The sequence below is a fragment of the Papaver somniferum genome, chromosome 11, assembly GCF_003573695.1.
Source record: "Papaver somniferum cultivar HN1 chromosome 11, ASM357369v1, whole genome shotgun sequence".
Lineage (NCBI taxonomy): Eukaryota > Viridiplantae > Streptophyta > Magnoliopsida > Ranunculales > Papaveraceae > Papaver > Papaver somniferum.
Window position 1 is genome coordinate 136,148,150 of NC_039368.1, and position 23,757 is coordinate 136,171,906.

The following is a 23,757-nucleotide window of genomic DNA, read 5'->3' on the forward strand; positions in this document are numbered from 1 at the left end:
AAGAGTTCCAGGGGAGTTTGAAGCGTACCTTTTCATTCTTGACAAGTCTTGGTTTATACTGCACTCGGCCTGAAGAAAACCCCACCTAGGGTGTAGTCTCGTAACCATAAGCCCTATAGTAAAAGGGATAAGAGGCTGCGAAAAAAACTGGTTGTTGTTAAGACTGGATGGGAGGAGCTAACCTTGTATGGTAGAAGTACGCCTCCTTGAAGGGGAAACCAGGGGGAGATAAGGGCGGCACCCTCCATTAGGGAGCTGATAAGTGTCTTAAGACGCAAATGTCATGAGGCTTTTTACTCGCAAGTGTATTAAGGCTTGTCATATTTGTGCGACAATCCTGAAGAGGCAATAATACAAAAAAAAAGATAAGACGAGATCAATGGGTTTTCTCATGAAAGTGTGAAGACGTCCTGCGATTTCGTCGCAAGACGGCAATGTCATGGGGCTTTATTTTCGCAAGAATATTTAGGCATGTCATATTGTCGCAACATTCCTGAAGAGGCCATAATACAAAAGAAAAAGTTAAGGCAAGATCAATGGGTTTTTGTATGAAAGTGCAAAAACGTCCTTCGATCTTTCCGCAATGACAAGAGGTGGCATAATAAGACCTTTAATTAGGAAGGAAAAATAAGACCACACAGGAATGAGATTTTGAAAAGAATCAAAATTCACTTCGCATAAGATTGCGAAATTATACATAAATAACTGCAAAGTTAAGGAACAAAATAAGAAAAGTCTGCAAAATCTCTCATTTGGATACAAATAACAGAGGCAAGTATGGGAATGAATGAAATCAGAAAATGTTATTTGTCTCCATATGATAGATTTACACAAAAATTCAACTCATATGATTATATTGATTAACTGTATTACAAGGAAGAATTATTTTAATGAATGCAGGTCAAAATGAAAGAAACTCATATATTAAGGAATATGGAGAACCAAAAGAATTCGCAAATATACAGAAAGAAGGAATGAATGTACAAGTATTACAGAAGATCAAAGAAAGAAACAAAGACTACTTCTTAGTTGATCCTTCATCATCTTCATCAGACTTGTTCCCTTCTTCGTCTGCATCATAACCTTCATCACCATCAGAACCTTAATCGCCATCAGATTCTTCATCATCAGCTTCACTATCAGAAATAATCAGACTTGGAATATTCTTTGGGAACTCTTCCAAGAGACAAGGATAATCAGAATGAGGGTTATTATGGTCATCACAAACCATTTGGATAGTTTGATTGCGAAAATGCATAGCATCATTCTTAAAATTCGCAACAATAATCTTGATTTGATTCTTCAATCTCGAATACTTGTCATTGCGAGAAGAAAGATTCTTTGCGAGTTCCTCTTTTTCAGCTTCAAGTTCCTCAATATTTTCACGATATCTACTTTCAGAATCTGCGAGCAAAAGACAATCAATTATTAACTTTATGAAAATTCATAAGAAACGGAAGATTTCGTAAAGAAGAGCAAATAATAACCTTCTCTGTCAGAAATCATATCTCTAATCAAGGCTGTATGCTCAACTTGGAGACTAACATTTACACCTAAATAGTTTCTGGCATCATCTAAGATTTTTGCAGCCCAAGCAAATTCATCCTCATTACTTATAAGAAGACGAGAACGAATCTGGTTTTCTCTTTCGCAGAGCTCGATGTTCTTGCGGTTAGCTTCATCTCGTTCAAGTTGAACTTCAAGAAGAGTTTCTTGGAATTTCGCTAAAGCCTTAGTACCTTGATCAAAGATGCGATCCTTATCATCTATGAGACCGCTAATTTTGGTTCTCAAATTATTGATTTTCTCTTTAGAATTAGAAGGAGGCGCTTAAATCGGTTGGCCAAGCCTAAACTATATCTATGGTCAATTTCGAGGAGGCGAAATTTGGATCTAAGTTCATTCAGAGAAAGAGATGAAATTCTATAATTTGAGAAACTATTTAAAGATTTATTAAGACGTTCGAGAAGGGTATCATTATCCAAGGCATTAGGAAATGAACGAATAATAGTAGCTTCATCAGAAAGACCATAAATGTCTACAAAAAGGATCATTTAAATAAGATAAAACAACAGGATGAATGAATGAAGGGAAAGGAAAAAAGTAACATACCATAGAGCTGATTATTAGCTTGATGAAGGCTAGAGATTTTGTTCTTATACGAAAAAGAATCAATTTCTAGTTGTCTGTTTTTCTCGTGAAGACATTTGACTTCAGCTTCCAGTTCTTCATTCTTTGTACGAAATTGAAGATTCTTCTTTTCAAGATTTTCGCGTCTCCTCTCTAGATCTGAGGCAACAACGAAAGAAGCTTTTCCAGCCTGCGAGAAAATATAAAAAGTATTAAAAGAGATTTTGAGTTACCACAATGAAGAAGTAAAAGGATGAAAGTATACCAGACTATTAAGAGAATGCAGGAAATCAGGAGTCACTGATCTAGAAACTCCACGAAGAGAACTATCACCATCCAGTAAAGGGACATCACAAATTGTAGCGAGAGCTTTGCAGGTATTAGCGAATCGGCTATCTCCAATTCCTTGCAAAGAATCAAAAAAGAGCCCAGAGAGCTTAGCCATAGAAGATTCAGGTGGAGAATCTTCACTTGCGGCAAGGTCATCATTATCCTCATTATCCTTGTCACTCTCAGAATTTTCATGAGAGGGAATAGTTGAAGGAGAAGAAGAACGGATTTTTCTATTCTTTGAAGGAGGAGCAGTTGATTTTTCCCTGCGAAGAGCACCTTTGCCTTTATCACCAGTCTTCGCAACATTGGCAGGCTCTTCTATTTCAGCAATAATCTTCACACACAAATAGAAGTAAGAAATGGAGGCAACAGTATACTGTTTAAAATCATAAAAGGATATTTCTTACCTCATTTGTGTATGAGCGAAGAGCTAACAAGGTACTAGTCTTCCCAGTCCTGTTATAACTATCTTTCAGTTTTTGGATCTGTAGAATTTCGCAAGAGTTAGCGAATAAAAGAATAAAAATAAATAAAGAGATGGACATGAGCGAAACTGGAAGAAACATATCTCTTTCTCCTTCTCGGGCCAAGAGAATACCCAAGGTTGATAAGTAGCGAGATTCTCAGGAAGAAGATTTGACCCAGCAATGTAAGGTTCTTTCAGCATCAAGGGAAAAACACACCATTTATCATCTTTTGATTGGAGAGGAGTTGTGTTCTTACCAAAATGCCAATCAATATCTTGCATGAGTATTTTAGCTTCATCAATGTTATCTTTCCTTTTCAAACGAATACCCCAGCGAGTATTCTCTTTCTTCATGGAGATCAATTCATAATTTTCAAAGAAACTCGCTACTATGTATTTCTCAGCAATTATCTCCAAGTCTGCGAATTTAGGATCCCTAAGTTCTTTGAAGTACATAGATCCTTTACCAGCACCACGGTTAGCGAATTTTAGCATCATACAAATGCAATCCCTACTCAACTGGAAGATAGATTGCGAAAATCCCGAATGAGCGAGAATTTCATAGAACAGAGGAATATCTGGGTCGTAAAGAGGAATGGGGAGACCTGCGATAATTTGACCTAGAGAAATTATGATTGATTGATTATCACAATATTGATCAGAAAAAAGTTTGATAGAAAGAATTGACTTGGCACTTTCACCAGGAATGGTAGAAAGTGTGAAACCTTTATCTGCAAGATCTTTTTGGACGTCTTTTAAGTTTTTCTCATGTTTATGGCCACTTGGAGGCGTATTTGAATATAGAATATGGGCATGAATAAAAATTACGAAGATTGAAGAAGGAAGGATTACAGTAGCGGAACTTACGGAAAAACAATAGAGTTGCAGAGATGAGAGAATAAAAAGAGAAGAGAAAGTAAAAAGAAAGTGGAAAGAAGAGTAAGAAGAATATATAAAGAATATTTTTTACTCGAATAAATAAACACCATTAAGACGAAAATACATAAGCGGTTGAAAAGCAGCGGTTACAGAAGATGTGTCAAGAAACAGATGGAAGAAAGAATACGTGTGATAAATGCAGAATATGAAGAGATGAACAACTACGGCATTTCTCACATCATTCTCTACTTCGCAGAGAAGATATGAGAAGAGGCAAGATGTAGGATCAGAATCTCGCAGCAATCATGCCTCAGCGAAATTATCAACAACACAACACAACAGCGTCGCAGAACAATTTTAGAAGTGACATAATAAACGACGTCAGCTAAAATCATAACAAAAATGTAATGATTCTGCGAAAATAAGAGAGTTTGCGAGAGTAACATTTGTAAGGTTGCGAGAATGTTGCGAGACATATCCGAAAATAAAGGACTGATTAGGTGTCATCCACTAGGTACTTCCCTATAAATAGTCGTTCAATTGTAAAGGAAAGGGAGCGATCTTTTTTGAGTAAGAAACAAGTAAATAGGAGAGAGAAAATCTAGAGCAGTGGTTATTCTTGATTCCTTTATCTTTTCTTGTAAGATTGTTCAAAGATTCATCAATAAAATTAAAGTTGTTAATTTAAAATGAGTTGAGTGTTAATGAAATCATATGAGGGGTGTAGTGTAGGATTTCCTGCAACTACATAGGGAAGTAGACGAAAGCCGTCCAGAACCTAAGGATTTACTGCAGGTTAGTCATCCCAGGAGGTGGGAAATATTCGTCGATGGAGCTTCAAACAGTTGTGGAGGAGAAGTAGGGATAGTATTCACTTCGCCCACAGGAACTAGGATAGTGTTCTGCTTTCGGTTGGAGTACAAGGCATCAAATAATGAAACTGAGTACGAAGCAGTGATACAAGCTCTAAGGATTGCAATAGAAATGGGATTAGACGAAGTACGAATTAATAGTGACTCGCAATTAGTGGTTCGTAAAATCGAAGGAAGATATAATGTAGTTGATCCGGTGATGCAAAGGTATCAACAACTCGTGAAGGAATATTCAATGAAGATACGAAGCATTATTTGGAGAAACATAGGCCGAGACAGTAACAGACATGCAGACTCCCTTTATTTTATAACTTCAATGATTGAGGATCCAAAAATTGGCCATATCATGATTGAACGCTTAATCCAACCCTTAGTAAGCAGAGAGGAAAGGGAGCCTAAGGTGATGATCATAGAAGAAGGGAATAGGGAAATAGATAATGATGACTGGCGAGCCCCCATCTATAATTACTTGATGAAAGGAGATCTCCCGCGAGATAGGCAAGAGGCAAATAAAATTAAAAGTAAGTCCACGAATTACGAGGTGCGTGAAGGAATCCTCTACAGGAGATCGTACTTGGGTCCGATGATGAGATGCTTGTCGCAGAAAGAGGGGATAGAAATCATGAAGCCAATACACTATGGAGACGCTATAACCATAGCGGAACCAAGTCACTAGCTTTAAAGACCAGGACACAAGGGTACTTTTGGTCGTACATGCACAAAGACGCGAAAGATATCTCCACGAGGTGTGAATCCTGTCAAAGATTCGGGAAAAGAATGCATGCACCATCCACAAGCTTAAATTTCTATGTTGAGTGTATGGCCCTTAGCCATGTGGGGAATAGATATCGTGGGACCATTTGTTACCGGGATAAAGCAAAGGAGATATCTGATAGTGGCAACATATTATTTCATGAAATGGGTGGAAGCCAAAGCCTTACAACACACGCGAGATGGTGACGTATATGATTTCATTCTTGAAAACATTATTTGTAGATTTGATATACCAGTCTTGATCATTTCAGACAATGGGAAGCAATTCGAAGGATAGAATGTGAGGATGTTATTCAACGCATTTAAAATTCAATCCGGAAAGTCGACTCCGTTATACCCACAGAGCAATGGGCAAGCAGAGGCAACAAATAAGACACTGGCAACCACGTTGAAGAAAAAACTGGAAGGTCATCATAAGGGATGGTGTGAACAAATCCCAAACGTGTTATGGTCATATAGAACCACTAGGCGAGATGCAACGGGAATGTCACCCTTATGTCTGACGTATGGATCTGAGGCAGTGTTGCCTGCGGAAATCATCCTTCCAACCATGAAAAGAGAAGCATGGGAGAAAGAGTTAAACTCGGATTTGATTCTAGCAAAGTTAGACGACCTAGAGGAGAACATAGAAATTACATTACAACATATGACAAATTACCATCAGAGCATGTCAAGGGAGTATAACAAAAGGGTAAAACCACGAAGCTTCGTACCCGGAGAGCTCGTGCTACGAGAAATACCCCCATATCAAAGAGGATCGTAAAAAGAGTGGTTGGTAATGGGGCGTACGAATTGGCAGATAGTGAAGGGAAGGATACCGACGAAGAGGGAAAGGTAATATATGGCGAGATCGAGAGGCAAGACGGAAACTAGATCATACCTGGAATCATGTGTATATCAAGCCCATGAATGTAAGTTATGATGCTGAAAATACAATCAATGTTTAATTGAATAGAATTTAGTAATTAAACATATCTTCAACTTATATATGATCAAGACCTTTGAAATATGTGAATAAAACCCACGAGGTAAGAAAAGATAAATAAGACCTCACATTAGGAGGCAAATAAGGCTCACAAAATAAGCAGTTTCTAGGAAAACTTAAAACCTTCGCCTAGGAAGGCTGAGAATCCATGGCATGCACCCTAGTTCGCATGAAAATGCAAGAGGCAAGACCTAACGCATGTCGTGAACAACTCTCAGAGAGAAAGTTAGGGGCAATGGTAAGACCTATCGTCCGAGGGTCCCTTTTATGATGGCCTTTGGTAAGGGGTGCAGAAATATGACCAAGGCGCCGACGTATTCGGTTGAGCTACGGATGCCTGGGACGTCTGGAGCGTTACCGGCCATGTCCGTATGGAAAGTCTTGGCTACGATGCACCCGATCCCAAAGAAACCTCACTTAGGGTGTGACTTCGTAATCCCAAGCCATATCGGCGAAGGTGATAAGAAGTCACGAAAACAACTGAATATCGTAATAACCGGATGGGAGGAGACCAACATGCATGTTAGGGTTAACCTCTTTGAAGGGGAAATCAAGGGGAATATAAAGGGATGAAACCCTCCAGATTAGGGAGATGAGTGACCAAAAAAGACGGCAATGTCATGGGACTAACATTCATGGGAATGGATAGACCTGTCGCATTGTCACGAGATAAAACAAAAAATATGTTAAGACGAGGTAGATGGATTATTATCCTTGTGGGTAATAAGCACCTGATACTTCGTCGAATTAAGATCCTACAGAAAGGATGAGGCAAAATAAGACCTTAATTAGGAGGCACAGTAAGACCTCGTAAAGCCACGAGGAAAACGCAAAGTGAAAGTGAAATTCGACCCTATCTTGATCAGCTAATGCTCAACAAGAACAAGAGGAAAGTATATACTTTTATATTTTATGTTCTTATTTAGCATTATTCTCACAAGATTCAGCATCTCTCCATGTATATACTTGGTACAAAGGTCAATATAGTGAAAGCAAAGGCACGAAGTAAGAACAAGTATACAAAGGCACAAGGTAGAGGCAAAGGGCCGAGGTACAGACAAACACAAAGATACAAGATAGAGCCACGTACACTATTTACACATAAACAAGACCATATATACTTGAAACATTCTGCCCCATGAGCTTGGGAACATCCATAAGATAAAGCTAAAAAGTTACAAACATCAGCAAAATACAAGAGGGAATATAAAATCAATAAGGGTCATGCATCCATAATCATCATCATATTCATGATCTTCGTCAGTTTCAGTATCCTTGTCGGAAGGAATTGACTCACTAACATCGGAATCATCATCTTCACGATCCTCGTCAGTTTCTGTATCTTCATCAGCAGGAATCGGTTCGTTAACAATAGAAGATGGCTCCTTGACGATGGGATTAGGTTCATCATCAGAAAATACTTCAAGATCCAGAGAGACTCGAGGAATGCCTTGAGAATCACAAAACTCATTAAAGAGTCTGACCTTCTCATTCTGTGCATTTATGCGAAGTCGTTTCGCAATTAAGGTTGCATCTTTCACTATTTGATCAAGATCTTCATTCAAACCTCGAACACCTTCCTGAAGAATGGAGACCTTGTCGGAAAGATTGTTTTTCTCGCAGTATAGAAGAGAGACTTGGTTCTTGAGCCCTTTCTCAGACTCTGAAGAAGTAAAGAAATCGAACGGGTAAGTTACTTTTGAGAATAAGGTGACACCTCGAATGGCTAGGAAGGAAGAACTCACGACGAAGTGTAGACGAAGTTTCCTTCTCCTCCGTGAGTTGTTTCTCAAGTTCAAGGATACAAGCACATGACTTCTTCATTAGCGCCCGAGTTTCCCGAAGTTCCACGAGATGGACCATGCTGCGATTTTTTTCCTTAAAGATGGAAGGTATCCTTGAGAATTTCGCGAAGTATTACAAAAAGAAATAAAGGAAAATTCAGGTCAACTTATAAAACTTATCAAACCCATTATGGCATAATGCTGCTGCAGAGAGAGATTCAAAGAGGCATTCAGAATGAAAGATTGGTCTTCAGCCAAGAAATCGTCAAAACTAAAGGAAACCAAAGACTCAGTAGCCGCAGATCTTAGAGAGGGATTTTCACGAGTTGTGACAAAAATCTCTCTTAGGAATTTCATGTCAGGAAGATATTCGGGATCCTCTGCTTCATTATCCCTATGACCTCCCTTAGACGAAGTGGGTATAGACGAAGGAGTAGCTAAGCTGCTTGACTGATGTTGACGAGGCGGATCAAGAGGAAGAAGGTCTGACGAGGAAGAAGGGACTTGGGTCGATCCGTCCACATCTGAGGCACGTCGACGCTGTTGGACGCGATATGTGGTACAATCATCCTGAACTCCACGAAATTAAGAGATGCCACGAGAAAAAGAATGTAAAATTAAGAAATAAAGAGATACCTGAACAGCGGTAGAAAGAACCTCGGGACGTTGACGTTTCCTTAGATTCTTGGCAGGACCACCCGTTGCTTGAGGCTCGATCTCCTGAAAAATGGGAAGTTATAAATTAACAAGGAAAAATGACCAGAAGAGGGGCCACGAGATACAGACATGTGTTTGAACTGGTTTCTTGGAGCGGTTTTTTAACATACCAGGTGGGGGAAGTGGATACTGAGACACGAACAAAGACGTTAGGGAACATTAAAAGTAGAGGACCCAGAAGCAAAATATAATTATACTAACCTCGTTGGGCATCTTATCCCAGCGAAGTCAACCCGGATCATACGCTGCGAGGTGAGCATGCTCAGGGAGAGAACCGGTACGAGCAATGCCATTCTCGTCGAGACCCTACACCAGAGGACCTTCGGCTACCAAAGGAAACATCATCCAATCCTCGTCGTTAGAAAAACGAAGGTACCTGTTTCTTTTCGTACCAATCGGATCAACATCCAAGAGAAGGGCCTTAGATGGGTCAACAAAAGACTTGCAAGAAAGTTTGACGCCCCACTCCTGATAAGCTCTCGTGGTCATATCTTGACCAGCGTAATTCGCGGAGAAGGAATCAATCTTATAATCTGCGGGAACGAAATCATGCACCAAGAGTGGAATCTGGGAAGGACCGCCATTAGACCTTCTGATGAACTCATTAGCAATACGAATAGTGTTTCCAGGAAATTGAGAAACTCCTCGTTCAAGCTTAACTAGGATTTCATAAAAAAGAGGGTTCTTTGGGTCATACAGGGGAAAAGAAAGGCCCGCTTTCAGTTGACCGACGGTGATCAACATCTTTGTGGAGGACCAGGTTCCCATTCAAATCCATCGGTAGTTTAGTTCCATGGATTTGGTTGCAACAATCGGGGGAGAGACAATAGAATCAATCGTCGGAGATAGAGTAATGCCCAGCTTCGCAAGATCGACTTTAAAAGCTTCATAAGTCGAAGACGTAGTCGGATTGGGGACTTTCTTGAGAGCCATTAAAGAAGAATGAAAGGAAACCTAAACTTACAGAAGGAAGAAAAGAGGGAAGAAGAAGCTAAAATTCGAAAGGTATGAAAGAACATGGTATTTATAGAGGTGACTGGTCAAACCGGAATACCCACGATCGAAGAATATGAACCGGTAATCAGCGATTACACGAGGAAAAGAACCACGTGGAGAGCACTGATGGGGAGGAATGTCGGTTATCTAATTCCAGACGGTTCTTATTCCCCTCTCACAACGATCGAGTAGAATAAGAAAAGGAAAAATGTGGATACCAAAATACGAACCGACACGTGGACATATGGAAGACACGAGAATCCTGCCGAAAGATCTTATATCGTACCCCGAAAATTTTCGTCAGTGACTCGTCAAATCAAGTCAGAATCGCCATGGTTGACTGGTCAGCAAAGTAAAACTCATATGCGAGATAGTATCTCACGAGGAAGTAATCTACTAGAAGGACACGAGATATGAAGAATCAATGAAGTACCCCACGAGATACCAACCACGAAGCTTAGGCATGCGAAATAAGCTAACTTGGCAGAAAAGATAACTTGCGAAGTAAATGTATTGGGGAGCAAGAAAAGAGACAGGTGTCCCGACAAGCCCATGTGCAGATGGCAAAACAAGGAGAAAAACTTTATGGAAAATGGACTGGGCGAAGTATAAAGCATCCCCGAAAGAACTTGGCGAAGTAAAATGAGTTGTACCCCATTAGGGTTGATTGGCCTATAAATAGAGGTCCTTGGGAAAAGCATGAGGGAAGGGATTTTGGAGAGAGAAGAGAGCTTAGTGTAAAGAGTGAGATTAGGGTTTCCTGGGGTTCAAGGACTTGTATTTTGTTTCCTTAGTACTCATCAATAAAGATTTCTTAGTTCATATTACTTAAACATGTCTTAGATCTTGATTGTTTTCCTTTTTGGGTGTACTACTGGATTTCCAGTAGTTACAGCAGGATCGCCTAGCAAACCTGCATTACTTCTTGTGCTACGAATATGAAATACAATATACCATGAGATAGTAAAAATATATATGAGGAAGCCAGTTTGGGTTTATATAAGTAAACCAACTGAGGAGAAAAATGACATAATAGATCTTGGTTAGTTGGGTATTTGATGATGGGAGAAAAATTGTCAAAATCTGTCTCAGAATCTGCCTTGTGATCCAAAATCTTGCCAAATGATATGGTTTTTGCCATTTCATTCTTTTATTCAGCATGGACTGAAATGCAAAGTAATCCATAGGCATCTCTGTCCCAAGAGCAACCTAAGCAGAGAATCAATTAACAATAAATGCAGGATTTTGTTTATTAATGTGCGCTTTAATTTCTTCTAATAATGGTAAATTACATTTAATGCACAAATACAAAAAAATCTCTACTTATCAATGCATTTGATGATAATTCTCACTTGTCTATCTTCCTTCCTTTCTTTCTCTCATGGCAATCATAGAAATCACCTCACTTTCTATCTTCATAATATGTATTACAACCATTTTTCTTCAATCAACAACAACAACAGAAGCAGCATCATGTCATGAAACTGATAAATCTGCTCTCCTCGATTTCAAGAATAAGATCACTAAAGATCCATTGCGTCTTTTAGAAACATGGAACCAATCCACTGATTGCTGTACCCAATGGGATGGTGTTGGTTGTGATCAGTCTAATGGTCGAGTCGTAAATCTTAGTCGTCCTGGCGTATTCACTGGCCCTGACGACTCGCCATGGGATACAGAGTTGTATGGGACAATTTCTCCATCTTTGGGTAATCTCGAATTTCTTCAAATTCTTAATCTTGCTAGCCAAAAATTTCTAACGGGACCTATTCCTTCGGAACTCGGGAAATTGTCGCACCTTACTAATCTTTTGCTTAGCAGAAACAGACTCAACGGGACAATCCCCACGTCGTTTCAAAATCTCCGTAATCTCATTTTTCTTAGCTTAGATAACAATCTTTTATCTGGTTCAGTTCCTGACTTTGTTTTCCAAGATATGACTTCTCTTAATTCTCTCGGTTTATCTGAAAATCAATTATCCGGTGAAATTCCATCTTCAATTGTGAAACTAGTTTCGTTGCAGAGACTGGATTTGCATAAAAACAATTTCTCCGGTGGTATACCAAGTGATATTGGTTTTCTGAAGAACGTGATAGATATAAACCTATCGGAGAATCAGCTTTCGGGAACCATTCCTATATCCATTGGAGAATTATCCAAATTAGGCGCACTCGATCTCTCTCTAAATAGGCTGTCTGGAAACATTCCTAGTTCACTATTAAAGCTACCTTCTCTAACATTTTGTCGATTGTCAGATAACAAACTTACAGGCAGCATATCATCGTCATCGATTGGTGGTACTGGCCTTTACAGATTGTACCTTGAAAACAACATGTTAACAGGAGAGATACCGGACAGTATTGGCAATCTTACAAGTCTTGGAGATTTGTCATTGAAAAACAACCGTTTTACAGGTAAGATTCCTTCGAGTTTCGGCAACCTTACGAATATTTATGAAATTGATCTATCCAGAAATGGATTATCTGGTCCAATTCCTTCTGAACTGGTTAAGCTAAAATCACTGCAAATACTAGATTTGTCATTCAACCCATTGAATCTTGTGAACATACCAACTTGGTTGTCGAAAATGAAACAACTTCAGCGATTATATTTAGCTGGAACTGGGTTAGTCGGGGAACTCCCTGAATGGTTAACTACAATGGGTGTGACGTATCTTGATCTATCGAGTAACGCCTTAGCTGGGGAGTTGCCAATATGGATAGGAAACATGCAAAGTTTATATTCCCTCAATCTATCTAACAATGGTTTCCATTCAACTATACCAATTGAGTTCAAGAACCTTGTCGGTGTAATGGAGCTTGATCTTCACTCGAACAACTTCACCGGTGGATTAGAATCCATCTTTGAGAAAAAATTTAATGTTATGGGATACACTATTCTTGATCTTTCAAATAATACGTTTGCTGGTCCTATTGGGGAGGATATTGGAAACCTGGATATCATGCAGTTCACTGAAACATTGATATTATCTAATAATCCTTTTGGAGGATCCATACCAAAATCTCTAGGGAATTTGAATAGCTACCTGCAGACCTTAAAGCTTGAAAAGAATGGGTTAACGGGGGAGATACCAGCTGAGCTAAGCAATGGCAATTTGGTTTCAATCGTGCTATCAAATAACAACCTTACCGGTGGTATACCTTCAGGGTTAATAAACTTGACATGGCTTAAAGAATTGGATGTGTCAAATAACATGTTGACAGGGGAAATTCCTCGTCACAATGCAACATTTCCTCCAGCTTCTTTTGAGGGCAACTCTGGCCTGTGTGGCCCCCCACTTCCTCCTTGTAAGGCTGCCTAATACAGTAAAAACTCCATATATTAATAATCTTGGACTTTATAAAATTATTAATATATGGAGTTTATTAATATATGGAGGTATATCAAAAAAAAAGATAAATAATATATTGAAAATATATCCTATTGAATAATATATCCTATTAGGAATTTTTAAAGTTTTGTGTACACTATAAATAGTACTAGATATATTAGAAAATAATTCATTATTTTTAATATTCTCTTCTTCTCAACTAAATCAAAATGTCCCCCAATGTTAGGAAAAGAACTCATCTGAGTGATAAAATTCGTATAGAATTGTGTGAAAAGAAAAAATCACATCCAAATTGGACGCAAAAAGATCTTGTGAAATGGTTAAAAGATACTTATGAGTAATCAAATTGGACAGTTGCACTACACTAATCGAATGGATATGGATGTCTTCCTTAATCATCCCAATGAGCAACAAGTCGTATATGCTTCAACCAAAGAAGAAATAATCGACGGAATTAGACAAGAAGGGGAGGAAGATAATCCCGATGATGATAGTACGGAGATACCAAAAGTTTCATGCCAAGAAGCTTTAAACATGCTCGACAAGTTGGAAATGTTTTTGCTTCAACAAGATGGTGCACATAGCAACAAGGTCTTAGCATACGCAAATCAAAAGATGCCATAACAATCCAAAAAATTACATCATTTTCTCAACCAACTATAGATAAATATATTCCTATTAAGTTGATTTTATTAATATATGGAGGTAAATTAATTAAGGAGGGACTAGAAAAATCTATTAATATTAAAATGTGGAGTCTATTACTATTTGTAACTGGTCCAAGTTGAGACCATGATTTTTTATTAATATATAGAGTTTATTAATATATGGAGTTTCTATTGTAGTTCTTTGGCATTTGTTGACGGCAAGGGTAGTGTTCTATTTTACAGTTTTAAATGTATGAAATAAATTTGCTATTTTTTGGCATATATATGATAGAGGCCGGATCTTTTGACAGCCTTCTTATTTGACAAAGTTTAACAAAGTACAATAACCGTCCGATAACAAAACTTAGACGGTTAAGATCCGGAAGTTTTAATCAAATATTTCACGGATACATTTGGTACCCGCGACCCGATAACGTCTCCAACTCCCTTTTTCCTTCTCGTCGTTGAATTTTTCTTTTCTCTCTCTTCTGAAACCAAAATCAATCATCTTCCCTATCTGATAATCGATAATTCTTAGATCTTGATTAACAAAGGTTAAACACGGGGTTTGATAATACTTTTTTTCACCTTGATTTAACTAATCAAGTGAAAGAACGGAATTTGGAGAGGAAATTAAGATTTTACTTTCTTTCTTACTTTTATACCGTGGTATGGGTGAACATCTGATGCTTTGAATTTAGTCGGGATTCTCTTGAGCAAAACTTGAGAACCACTAGATGTAGTGCGATGGATCATGTATGGTCGCATGTAATGAGGATAACTTTTGGTCTTGTGATACCACTAGAATTTTTTTCGTTAATACAGAGATTGAATCCATAAACAGTACCAAATAACAACTAAAAAATTATCAGATGTTTTCACATGGTAAGGAACTGATCTGTAAAGAAAGACACAGTAAATGAAGTAATCATTTTAGAATTAATGTCAGATATTTTCAGATAACAGTTATAGACAGTTCCCAGACAATGTTAATATGAGAGAGATAGAGAGATACAACTGGAACAGCTGTATTGGTGTGACTCATCAAGTCAAGTCAAACAGACTAGACTTGACTTGACCTAATATTTCTAACACACCCCTAAAAACTGATACAGGCAGAGTGTGAAGTTTGAAAACTAAAAAACAAGAAAGCAACACCCCTGAGACCAGGAAAAAGTGTGCAGAAAATTAAAAAACTAAAAAAGAAGAAGAAACAATACTAAGCAACTGGAACACCCAACAACAAATGAAGCAAACCACTAAGCAATTGGAACATCCAACAACAAATGAAGCAATCTTGAGTGAGATGGAAAACACAGGACCTTTGTGAATAAATTAGCTATCTGCTCTTCACTTGGAACATGAGAAATAACAAGAAATCCAAAGTCTACTAGCTCCCTGACAGTGCGATATTCAATTTCTATGTGTTTTGTCCCGGCATGAAAAACAGGATTAGCTGACAAAGCAATAACACTTGTATTATCACAATGCAGCTGAACTGGTAATTGAAGAGGAACATGCAGATCATTCAATACATAAGAAACCCATTTAAGCTCAGCAGTTGCAACAGATAATGCTTTATACTCAGCATCAGCAGATGACTTTGCAGACTGTGGGTTGCTTTTTAGAGGACCAAGAGATCAGAGATGAGCCTAAGAACACAACATATCCACTAGTAGATCTTCTAGTGTCAGGGAATCCAACCCAATAAGAATCAGTATATGCTTTAAGTGAGGTTACATCACTAGGATGAATAGTAAAACCTTGACCAATACTACCTTTTAAATACCTGAGAATTCTCTTGACAAGAAGAAGATGACATTCTGTAGGTGCATGCATGAATTGACTGACATAGTTAACACCAAAATCGATATCAGGTCTAGTATGAGTGAGATACTGTAAGCCTACTACAATGGTTCTAAACTCAAGAGGATCCTTCAATAGTGTACCATCATGAATGGAAGCTCTGTGTGTCTTAGCTACTGGAGTATCACATGGTTCGCTTTCTAACATGTTGGCCCTTTCCAATAGTTTCAGAGTATACTTCTTCTGTGTTAAAACTAAAGAATCTGAATGTCTCACAACTTCAATACCCAGAAAAAAAAACTCAGATTTCCCAAATCTTTCATAGAAAATGCATTTTTGAGAGAAGCAATAAGTTTGTCCATTAAGAAATCAGAATTACCAGTCAAAATTATGTCATCCACATAAAGAAGTAAAACTAAGATATCTGAAGAAGAATGAAGAACAAACATGGAGTGATCATTCACAGACTCAATAAAACCAGCAGACAACAAAAAAGTGCTAAACTTGGCAAACCATTGTCTTGGTGCTTGTTTCAAGCCATAAAGACTTTTCTTTAGATGACACACATGATAAGGAAAATTTGGATCCACAAATCCTGTAAGATGTTGCATGAAGACATTTTCATTTAACTCACCATGTAGAAAAGCATTTGACACATCTAATTGCTTGATGGGACAATTGTAGGTGACAGCTAACGTAAGAACAATCCTGATAGTAGTAGATTTAACTACATGACTGAATGTCTCTGTATACTCGATACCATCTAGTTGATTATACCCCTTTGCAACTAGCCTATACTTAAGTCTATCTATAGTGCCATTTGCTTTAAGTTTAACTCTGTATACCCATTTACAACCCAGAATGTTCATATCAGGTGTAGGCTTAACCAAATCCAATGTTCCATTTTCATTCAAAGCAGTCTTCTCTTCCTTCATAGAAACTAGCCATTTTGGATCCTTAGCAGCTTCTTTAAAAGATTTGGGCTCAGGGTTACTAGTAAGAAGAGAAGTAAAGACAGAGCAGTTGGGATGCAGAACAGAGACATTAGCAATATGATCAGGAAATTGCTTTGGTTTTGAAATTCCAGTACTAGATCTAGTAACAATAGTATTAGAAGTAGAGGAAGTAGAAACCAGAGTGCATTCTTCAACAAGCGAAGAAGAAGAATCAGAAGATGAGAAATAAAAATTAGACTCATCAAAAATGACATGGCGTGAAATATGTGTTTTCCTAGAAAGAGGATTGAAGCACTTATATCCTTTATGAAGTAAGTTATAACCAATAAACACACATTTTGCAGATTAAGGTGATAGCTTATCTGCTCTAGAATGACCTAAGAAGGGATAACATACAGAACCAAACACTTTTAAGAGAGAGTAATTTGGAGCAGAGTTAAACAAAACTTCAAAGGGACGTCTTTTATAATTCAAGAGTTTAGTGGGAGTGATATTTTATGAGATGAGAAGCAGTAGAAAAGGCATCAAACCAGAAATCTTTAGGACAAGAAGCTTTGAAAAAAAGTGAATTTCCCATTTCAGTGATATGGCGATGCTTTCGTTCAGCAAAACCATTTTGTTCAGGTTTCTTAGGACATGATATTATAAGTTGAATACCATGAGACACAAGAAAAGATTTAAAAGGACCTTTCACTAACTCATATGCACCATTTGTTTGAAAAGAAATGATTTTTGTGGAAAAGAAGTTCTCAGTGAGGTTTTTAAAATGAGAGAAACATTGAACAACATCAAACTTTTGTTGCATTGTATAGACCCAAGTAAATCTACTATAGTTATCAATGAAAAAAATGTAATACCGATATCATCACATTGAATAAGAGAAAGTAGAGCGAGAGATTGAGTGGTGGATGATGAAAAAGGCAGTCTTTTACTTTTGGAAGTTGACACGATTCACACAAGGTGGATGAAGGATATGAATTTAAAAAAATGTGATGTGAATCATGTAAAATTTTAACAATGTGAATAGATGGATGACCTAATCTATCATGCCACAGAGTAGGAGAAATAGATAAAGTAGATGTTAATGAATAATGAGGAGATGAAAATTTAAGAAGATTTGAAATGGGATACAAATTATTGAGCATAACATCCTGAGCCAAAAGAGTATCATGTTTTATATCCCTAATTTCATAGCTATATGGATAAAATTTGAAGTAACAGTTGTTATCTCTAGTGAACCTAGCAATAGATAACAAATTATGTTTCATCATAAGAACATGTAGAACATTCTTCAACATGAAAGAAGCAGTTGGTGTAGATAAAGTTGAAGTTCCAGTTAGGGACACTAGTCCTGAAAGGATTATTAATCACGCTTTTGAATGACGGATTCATTATGTGAATAAATTTTCACAAACAAATTCCGTCATATAACAAGAAAATACTTGGGTCCATCATTTAACACAAAAAAACTGTCATTCTCAAACGTGGTAATTTTCTAGGTGCGTGATTTTTTGAGAAACCATTATATCATGGAATAAGTACGACACAGATGTTTAGTATTTATACGCCCATTACTAATATTTTATTGCATAACCAAAAGTGGCTAGCCACATGTAATGCCACGTTACTACAAGTATCAAAATTGTTAGCCGCCTACCTGTAATTTCCAGTGAGACTTTTGTGGTTCGGTATTGGACCTATTGGTCCATCAGTGGAGAATAAAACATCTAGTTTCTATGGGCCCAGTTTTTAGATCTCTTAGTTTCTATTTCTATTCGTTTATCTTTTCATTCTAACCCTAACCTTTCTGTGCAACTCTTTTCTCCGTCTTCTGCATCTCCTAAACCAGAAACTGAAAAAAAATCAGAAAAATTAACTCAAACTCAAATCCCTTTCCCCATCTTTTTCATCTTATCCTCAAAACCCAAATTCCCCAACAAACCCAAATACAATAACAACAGTTTTTTTTTCATTAAACAAATCCCTTACTTCACGTATGATTCTTCTTCTTCGTTTACCCTTGTTCAATTTGGATTTAAGTAAAAAAAATCACTCTAGGGTTTTAAGTGAAATTGGAGATTATTTTGTGAATCTGGAATTCATTACAGATTTTGATTTCTTCATGTTTGTTAATGCAGGTCGATCTGAATCGATTCACGTTTTTCTTTGTGATTTCAATAATGTGGAAGGTCTTACCAAGGTAAAATGGATTTTTTAATTTTTTTTTGTAAATTCCCATTTAAAGAGTTATTATTATTGTTTAAGATATTCCTTTTAGGGGTTTCTATGGTATGGGATTCTTAAAATGTTCTTTGATTTTAATCAATTTGATACATCTTGCTTTTTTCTATATTTTTTAGGATTTCAGTTTTTCTGGCTCTAGTGACTGTTTTGTTGTAGTCTTCAATCTGAGAAGATTTAGATTCCGGGGTTTCAATCTTTATGTGTGGTTTTATCTAGAAATTTATACATTGATGATTTTCAGATTCACGGCTAGGGGTTGAAAGATGAAACTCTAGGCAATGGTTCCATCCTATATGTCGTCTGAATTGATTCGGGACAATTCCAAAACCTTGGCCTCGTCCTTCTTCAGGATCACGACATACGAATCATTTCAAAGACACAATAAAAGTAAGACTGTTTCCTCTATGTTACATGTTTTGTGGGGATTAGTTAATGCGATAGTAATTAATTTGAGTTCTTCAGGTGCTCCTGTGCTTGAATGTGAGATCGTAACTGATCCTAAAAGTTCAAGATATGATGAATCGGAAAACCGACTTTTATTAACCGCAAGTATACGGTGCACTATATGAGGATAGTGGCAAATAGGGATCGTTTCAACGAGGAGTGTCAAACAAAATTCTGATCGATACTCACTACTTTCAAGTCAAAGATGTTTCAATATGAAGAATTCTGAATTTTTATACGAACTATATAAACAAACAAAAGAACTAAAGAAAATAATTTAAGGATGTTATCAAGGATATAAACGTGTCAAGGTTACGGGAATCCATTGTAGACTAATTCTTCTTATGTTCTACCACAAAGGTCTCATTTAACTCATGTATAATAGAAAACCTAGCTAGTACATGGAAGATGTGACGTTTAATATTTATCGACAAAATTATCAAAAGTTATGTTTGTTCTCAACCTAATGTAGAAATCCTAAGAACTATTCATACAAGGCATGATTAGTCTAAGAATGTTCATAAACCAATTGGTAACAAGGCTCAAATGAGAATTTCTATTAACCTAACAATAGACTATACATGACATAAAATATGAGAAATTAAATAGAAAATAAGCATTGAAGAGAAACAGAAACAATTATCATTGACCTTTTGCAGTTGAGAACCCTTGTTTTTGAACACAAATAAACAAGCCTACAAGTTCATCCTTTCACCATGATAATGGATTTAGCTACACATAGCTTTCTCAAAAGCCATAGAAATTGACAAAGGTAATAACAAGATAAGCATAGCGAAGGTAAGAAAGCTTAAACATAGGTACTCCTTGTAGACCGCCCCCCTTTCTTCTCCTCGCTACTGGCTTAAATAACACTTTAGGTCTCCTCTTGTGTTGGAGGCAGCAACAAAGCCCAGTCCATTCACAGCCTCCACTTCCTACATTCAGGCCCTTCCAAAGTCTCGCCACCAGCACCAGCTCCCATATCTAGCCACAACACATCACCTTCAAGTACAGGCCATTAGCAGACTCCGTTAACAGTACCCAACTCCGATATTTTCTCCCTGAACTTCAGTTCATAATCGAACCAACACCAGCAACAATTACTTCTTATCATTTATCTCAGGACTTCAGCTAGCCCCAATTTCATCGATACTGTCAATCGTCATTTAATCCAAACCATATCTGGGCAGAACCCATTGCAGACGCTGCTATTAACACGAAATAAAAATAATTGGTTTGAATCTCAACCCCACAACAGCACAGATCGAGCCCAACATCGAAGCAATCAGCCATTCAAACCTCATGAAAAACCCCACTGATATGTTGTTGATAATACCCATCGGAGTACATCAAATTGAGATACAAATTCAGTCGATTCCACGGCGCAAAACTCAATCAACACCACTGCTTCTAAACCATAATCCACAGATCCATTTACATCTTTAGAACTGCTGCAACATCCACCATTAGCCAACACCAAAATTAGGTCGAAACCCATCGTATAAATCACCACTGACTGCACTCTCATTCCTTGGTAAACAAGCATACTACCCCAACCATTCTTCACTGTTAACTTCCCTCCAATTCTTAAGAAAAGGTAACCCATTTTCATTTCAAATTGGATTCAGTAATTAACTCACGATCCCGACTTGGCTGCTCTTTGTCGCTGGTTCATCTTCATACCCAACTGGTTCTCAATCCTCTTCTTTCACTTATTTATTTATTGGAGATAAATCTTGAACAATTTATGCCCTAAATCAAGTACTGGTGTTGCTGCCGTTGTTTCGTGATAAGAATTCAGGTTCCATCGGCGAAGAGAGAACAACAGACGAGAAAGAAGAAGATGGCAGCTGGTTGGAGAATTCACAAATACCATTTCTGCTCAGATCCCTTTTATGTCATATTTCGGTCTTTTTTTTTCTTCTTCTTCTCAGATTTGTATCTCCCTACATCTTTCTTTCATATCTATCGACGGAGTCCAAAATCTCGATTGAGATTAGAAATTACAGCAACCAAGTTGGGTCCGTTTGTCAACTGGATTGGTGTATTCAAGGGTTCGTTTGTGATTCGAATCATCTACAGTTGAGGTAATGTTTGAGAGGAAGAAGTTAGGGTCTGATCTGTTGATGTAATTGATTATGAATGAAGTTTTAGAAGATCAAATAAGGAATTAGGTGAAGTTGCAAAACTGAAATCAACAAAGAAAAGGGGATCTGAGACTGATTGATTAAATGGGTTTTGGTGGTTGTGTTCGAAGAATCGGGAGCTCGATATGATGTAGAAGTTTGGGTTGTATTTTAACTCAAGAGAGCCAGGAAAGAAGAATTTCTTACATCCCCTCTTTTCTCTGTCCAAGAGATGTTGTTGCTGTGGTTGATTGTGATAGTAAATGATGATGAATGAGTCTAGTTTATAATTCCTGGAAGAAGTGGAGTTATTGGGCTGTATTGAATGTGAAATTGCAGGAATTGGAGAGCTGAAGGAGATGGTTTATCAACATACAACAACACCATCAGGTAGCGTATATCAACCGTTCGACAGAAAAGCTGAACCACCATCTTATTACCACCTAATTCGCAGCTGTTACAATGGTTGCTGCTATGGGCATTGTTGATTATCTGGGTCGTGTAAGAAGAGGATAAGAAACAAATGCTGCTGCAGATGTTTGTGTGGGTTGATGAGTGCCAAATATTGTATATATTTGTCCCTTTTTATTGGCAATTAACTCATCTTTTGTGCATTAATTCTACATTTTATCCCATATTCTGTATTTTCATTGTTTTCAAGAATAAATATTTTTCTTACTTAATCTTGCATTTTTAGGTAATAAATGAAGTTCGGATGAGTCGCGGAGCAAAAAGAGCAGAAAAGTAGTGAAAAGCCGGGAAGAATTACGCAAGGAAGCCGTAAAGAATGGAGCGCACGTCCAAAAAGCTAGGAATGGGCTCAAGAAGGAAGAATTGTTCTTAAAGAAGATATGGGCTTGGCATACCCAAGGCCCAAAACCCTCACCCAAACCCATTTTCTATAACCAAAACCGCCTCCATTCTCAGCCGTCAGATTGGATCCAACTCATCATCCTACGGTCGCTCATTCATAGAGCATCAAAATCTGAAGTCTCTGCCAAACACCACAGCGCTTAAATTCCAAGCCTTCAGATTAGATTGTATTTGAATCCAACGGTCGCTCCTATGCCTGTTTATCAAAATTAGATACTCCCGCTTTACACTACAGTACCTAACATCATCTAGCACCGTTGACTTTGTTGTATTTCACAATCCAACGGTCGAAGTGATTCATCTCTCATACCACTGTTAGATCTACCAACCATCTTCGTATCCAACGTCTTTCACACGCTGATCATCAGATTCTTCTGTTCCGCCTCACACCTAAAAGACCTAACCCTATATCCTAATATCTATCGACTTCTCTTTCATTTCTTTCTTCTTCTTCTCTTTCTCTCCACCTCCTCTCTGCAACACCCATTCCGCCACCATCACCTCCACCTGCTACTGCCACTGCCATCGCCACCACCTACACCAACTGCCACCAACTACCCCCCATATCTGCAAAAACCCATCCACCTAGCCTTTATTGTTTCATCAAACCCACACTCACGCCTCTGAACCCTAGGGTGTGGAGTTGATGAAGTAATTCATGCTAGACACAGCAGCAGGAGCGTGAGAAGAATCAGAGCAGAGAGATAAAGCATGGGTCGACGATATGGTGAAGACCTGTCAACCAAATTAGGTAAAAAAATCAAACCCTAGGTCTGTAAAATTAGGGTTTTTATTTTAGGGTTCATAGGCCCCTTTTTGTATAAATTGAACACAAGGGTGTCGAATAGAAGGCATCTCTGGACTAGCCAGTGTATCCCCATGAGGGCTGGACTAGCCAGTTCCTCTTGGGTAGATTTTTCTTCCCTGTTTTGTATTTGTAGATTTAATTTTAATTTGCAATTTTAATTCCAAATTTTAGTTTATCTTGTTTCAATTCATGTTTTGCTATCCATGTTTTGCTATCCATGTTTTTCCATGTTCTGTGTATTGTTCAGTTTCTCCATTTGATGTAATGTTCTGTACTGTTTCTGTTATGAATGTTCTGAATCCCAAATGCTAGGACTAGATGAAATTATGAACCAGCTGAGATAGTCTTCATCATGTGCAGCTCATGTTCAGTGTTGCTAAGCCCTTAGACTAGTTTTGCTTTAATCAGACAATTAGCACTTTGGTAATTATCTTAGCTGTGAGTAGAATATCCCTTAGGTTAATGGTGGATTCAACATCCTAGTGTTCTTTCATCACTCTTGTTTACTGTCTCCCTTCATTGCTGTTTTCTCAATAGTTCACTGATAGTTTACTGTTAGTTTTGT

The 23,757-nt window shown here is 37.8% G+C and overlaps 1 protein-coding gene across 1 annotated transcript; it reads left to right on the plus strand.

The window, feature by feature from the left end:
- The first annotated feature begins 11,317 nt into the window (after nucleotides 1–11,317).
- LOC113324139 (probable leucine-rich repeat receptor-like protein kinase At1g35710) lies at nucleotides 11,318–13,578 on the plus strand. Its single transcript, XM_026572470.1, has one exon. It carries the CDS (start codon nucleotides 11,318–11,320, stop codon nucleotides 13,256–13,258), a length of 1,941 nt encoding a protein of 646 aa, XP_026428255.1. The 3' UTR covers nucleotides 13,259–13,578.
- The last annotated feature ends 10,179 nt before the right edge of the window (nucleotides 13,579–23,757 follow it).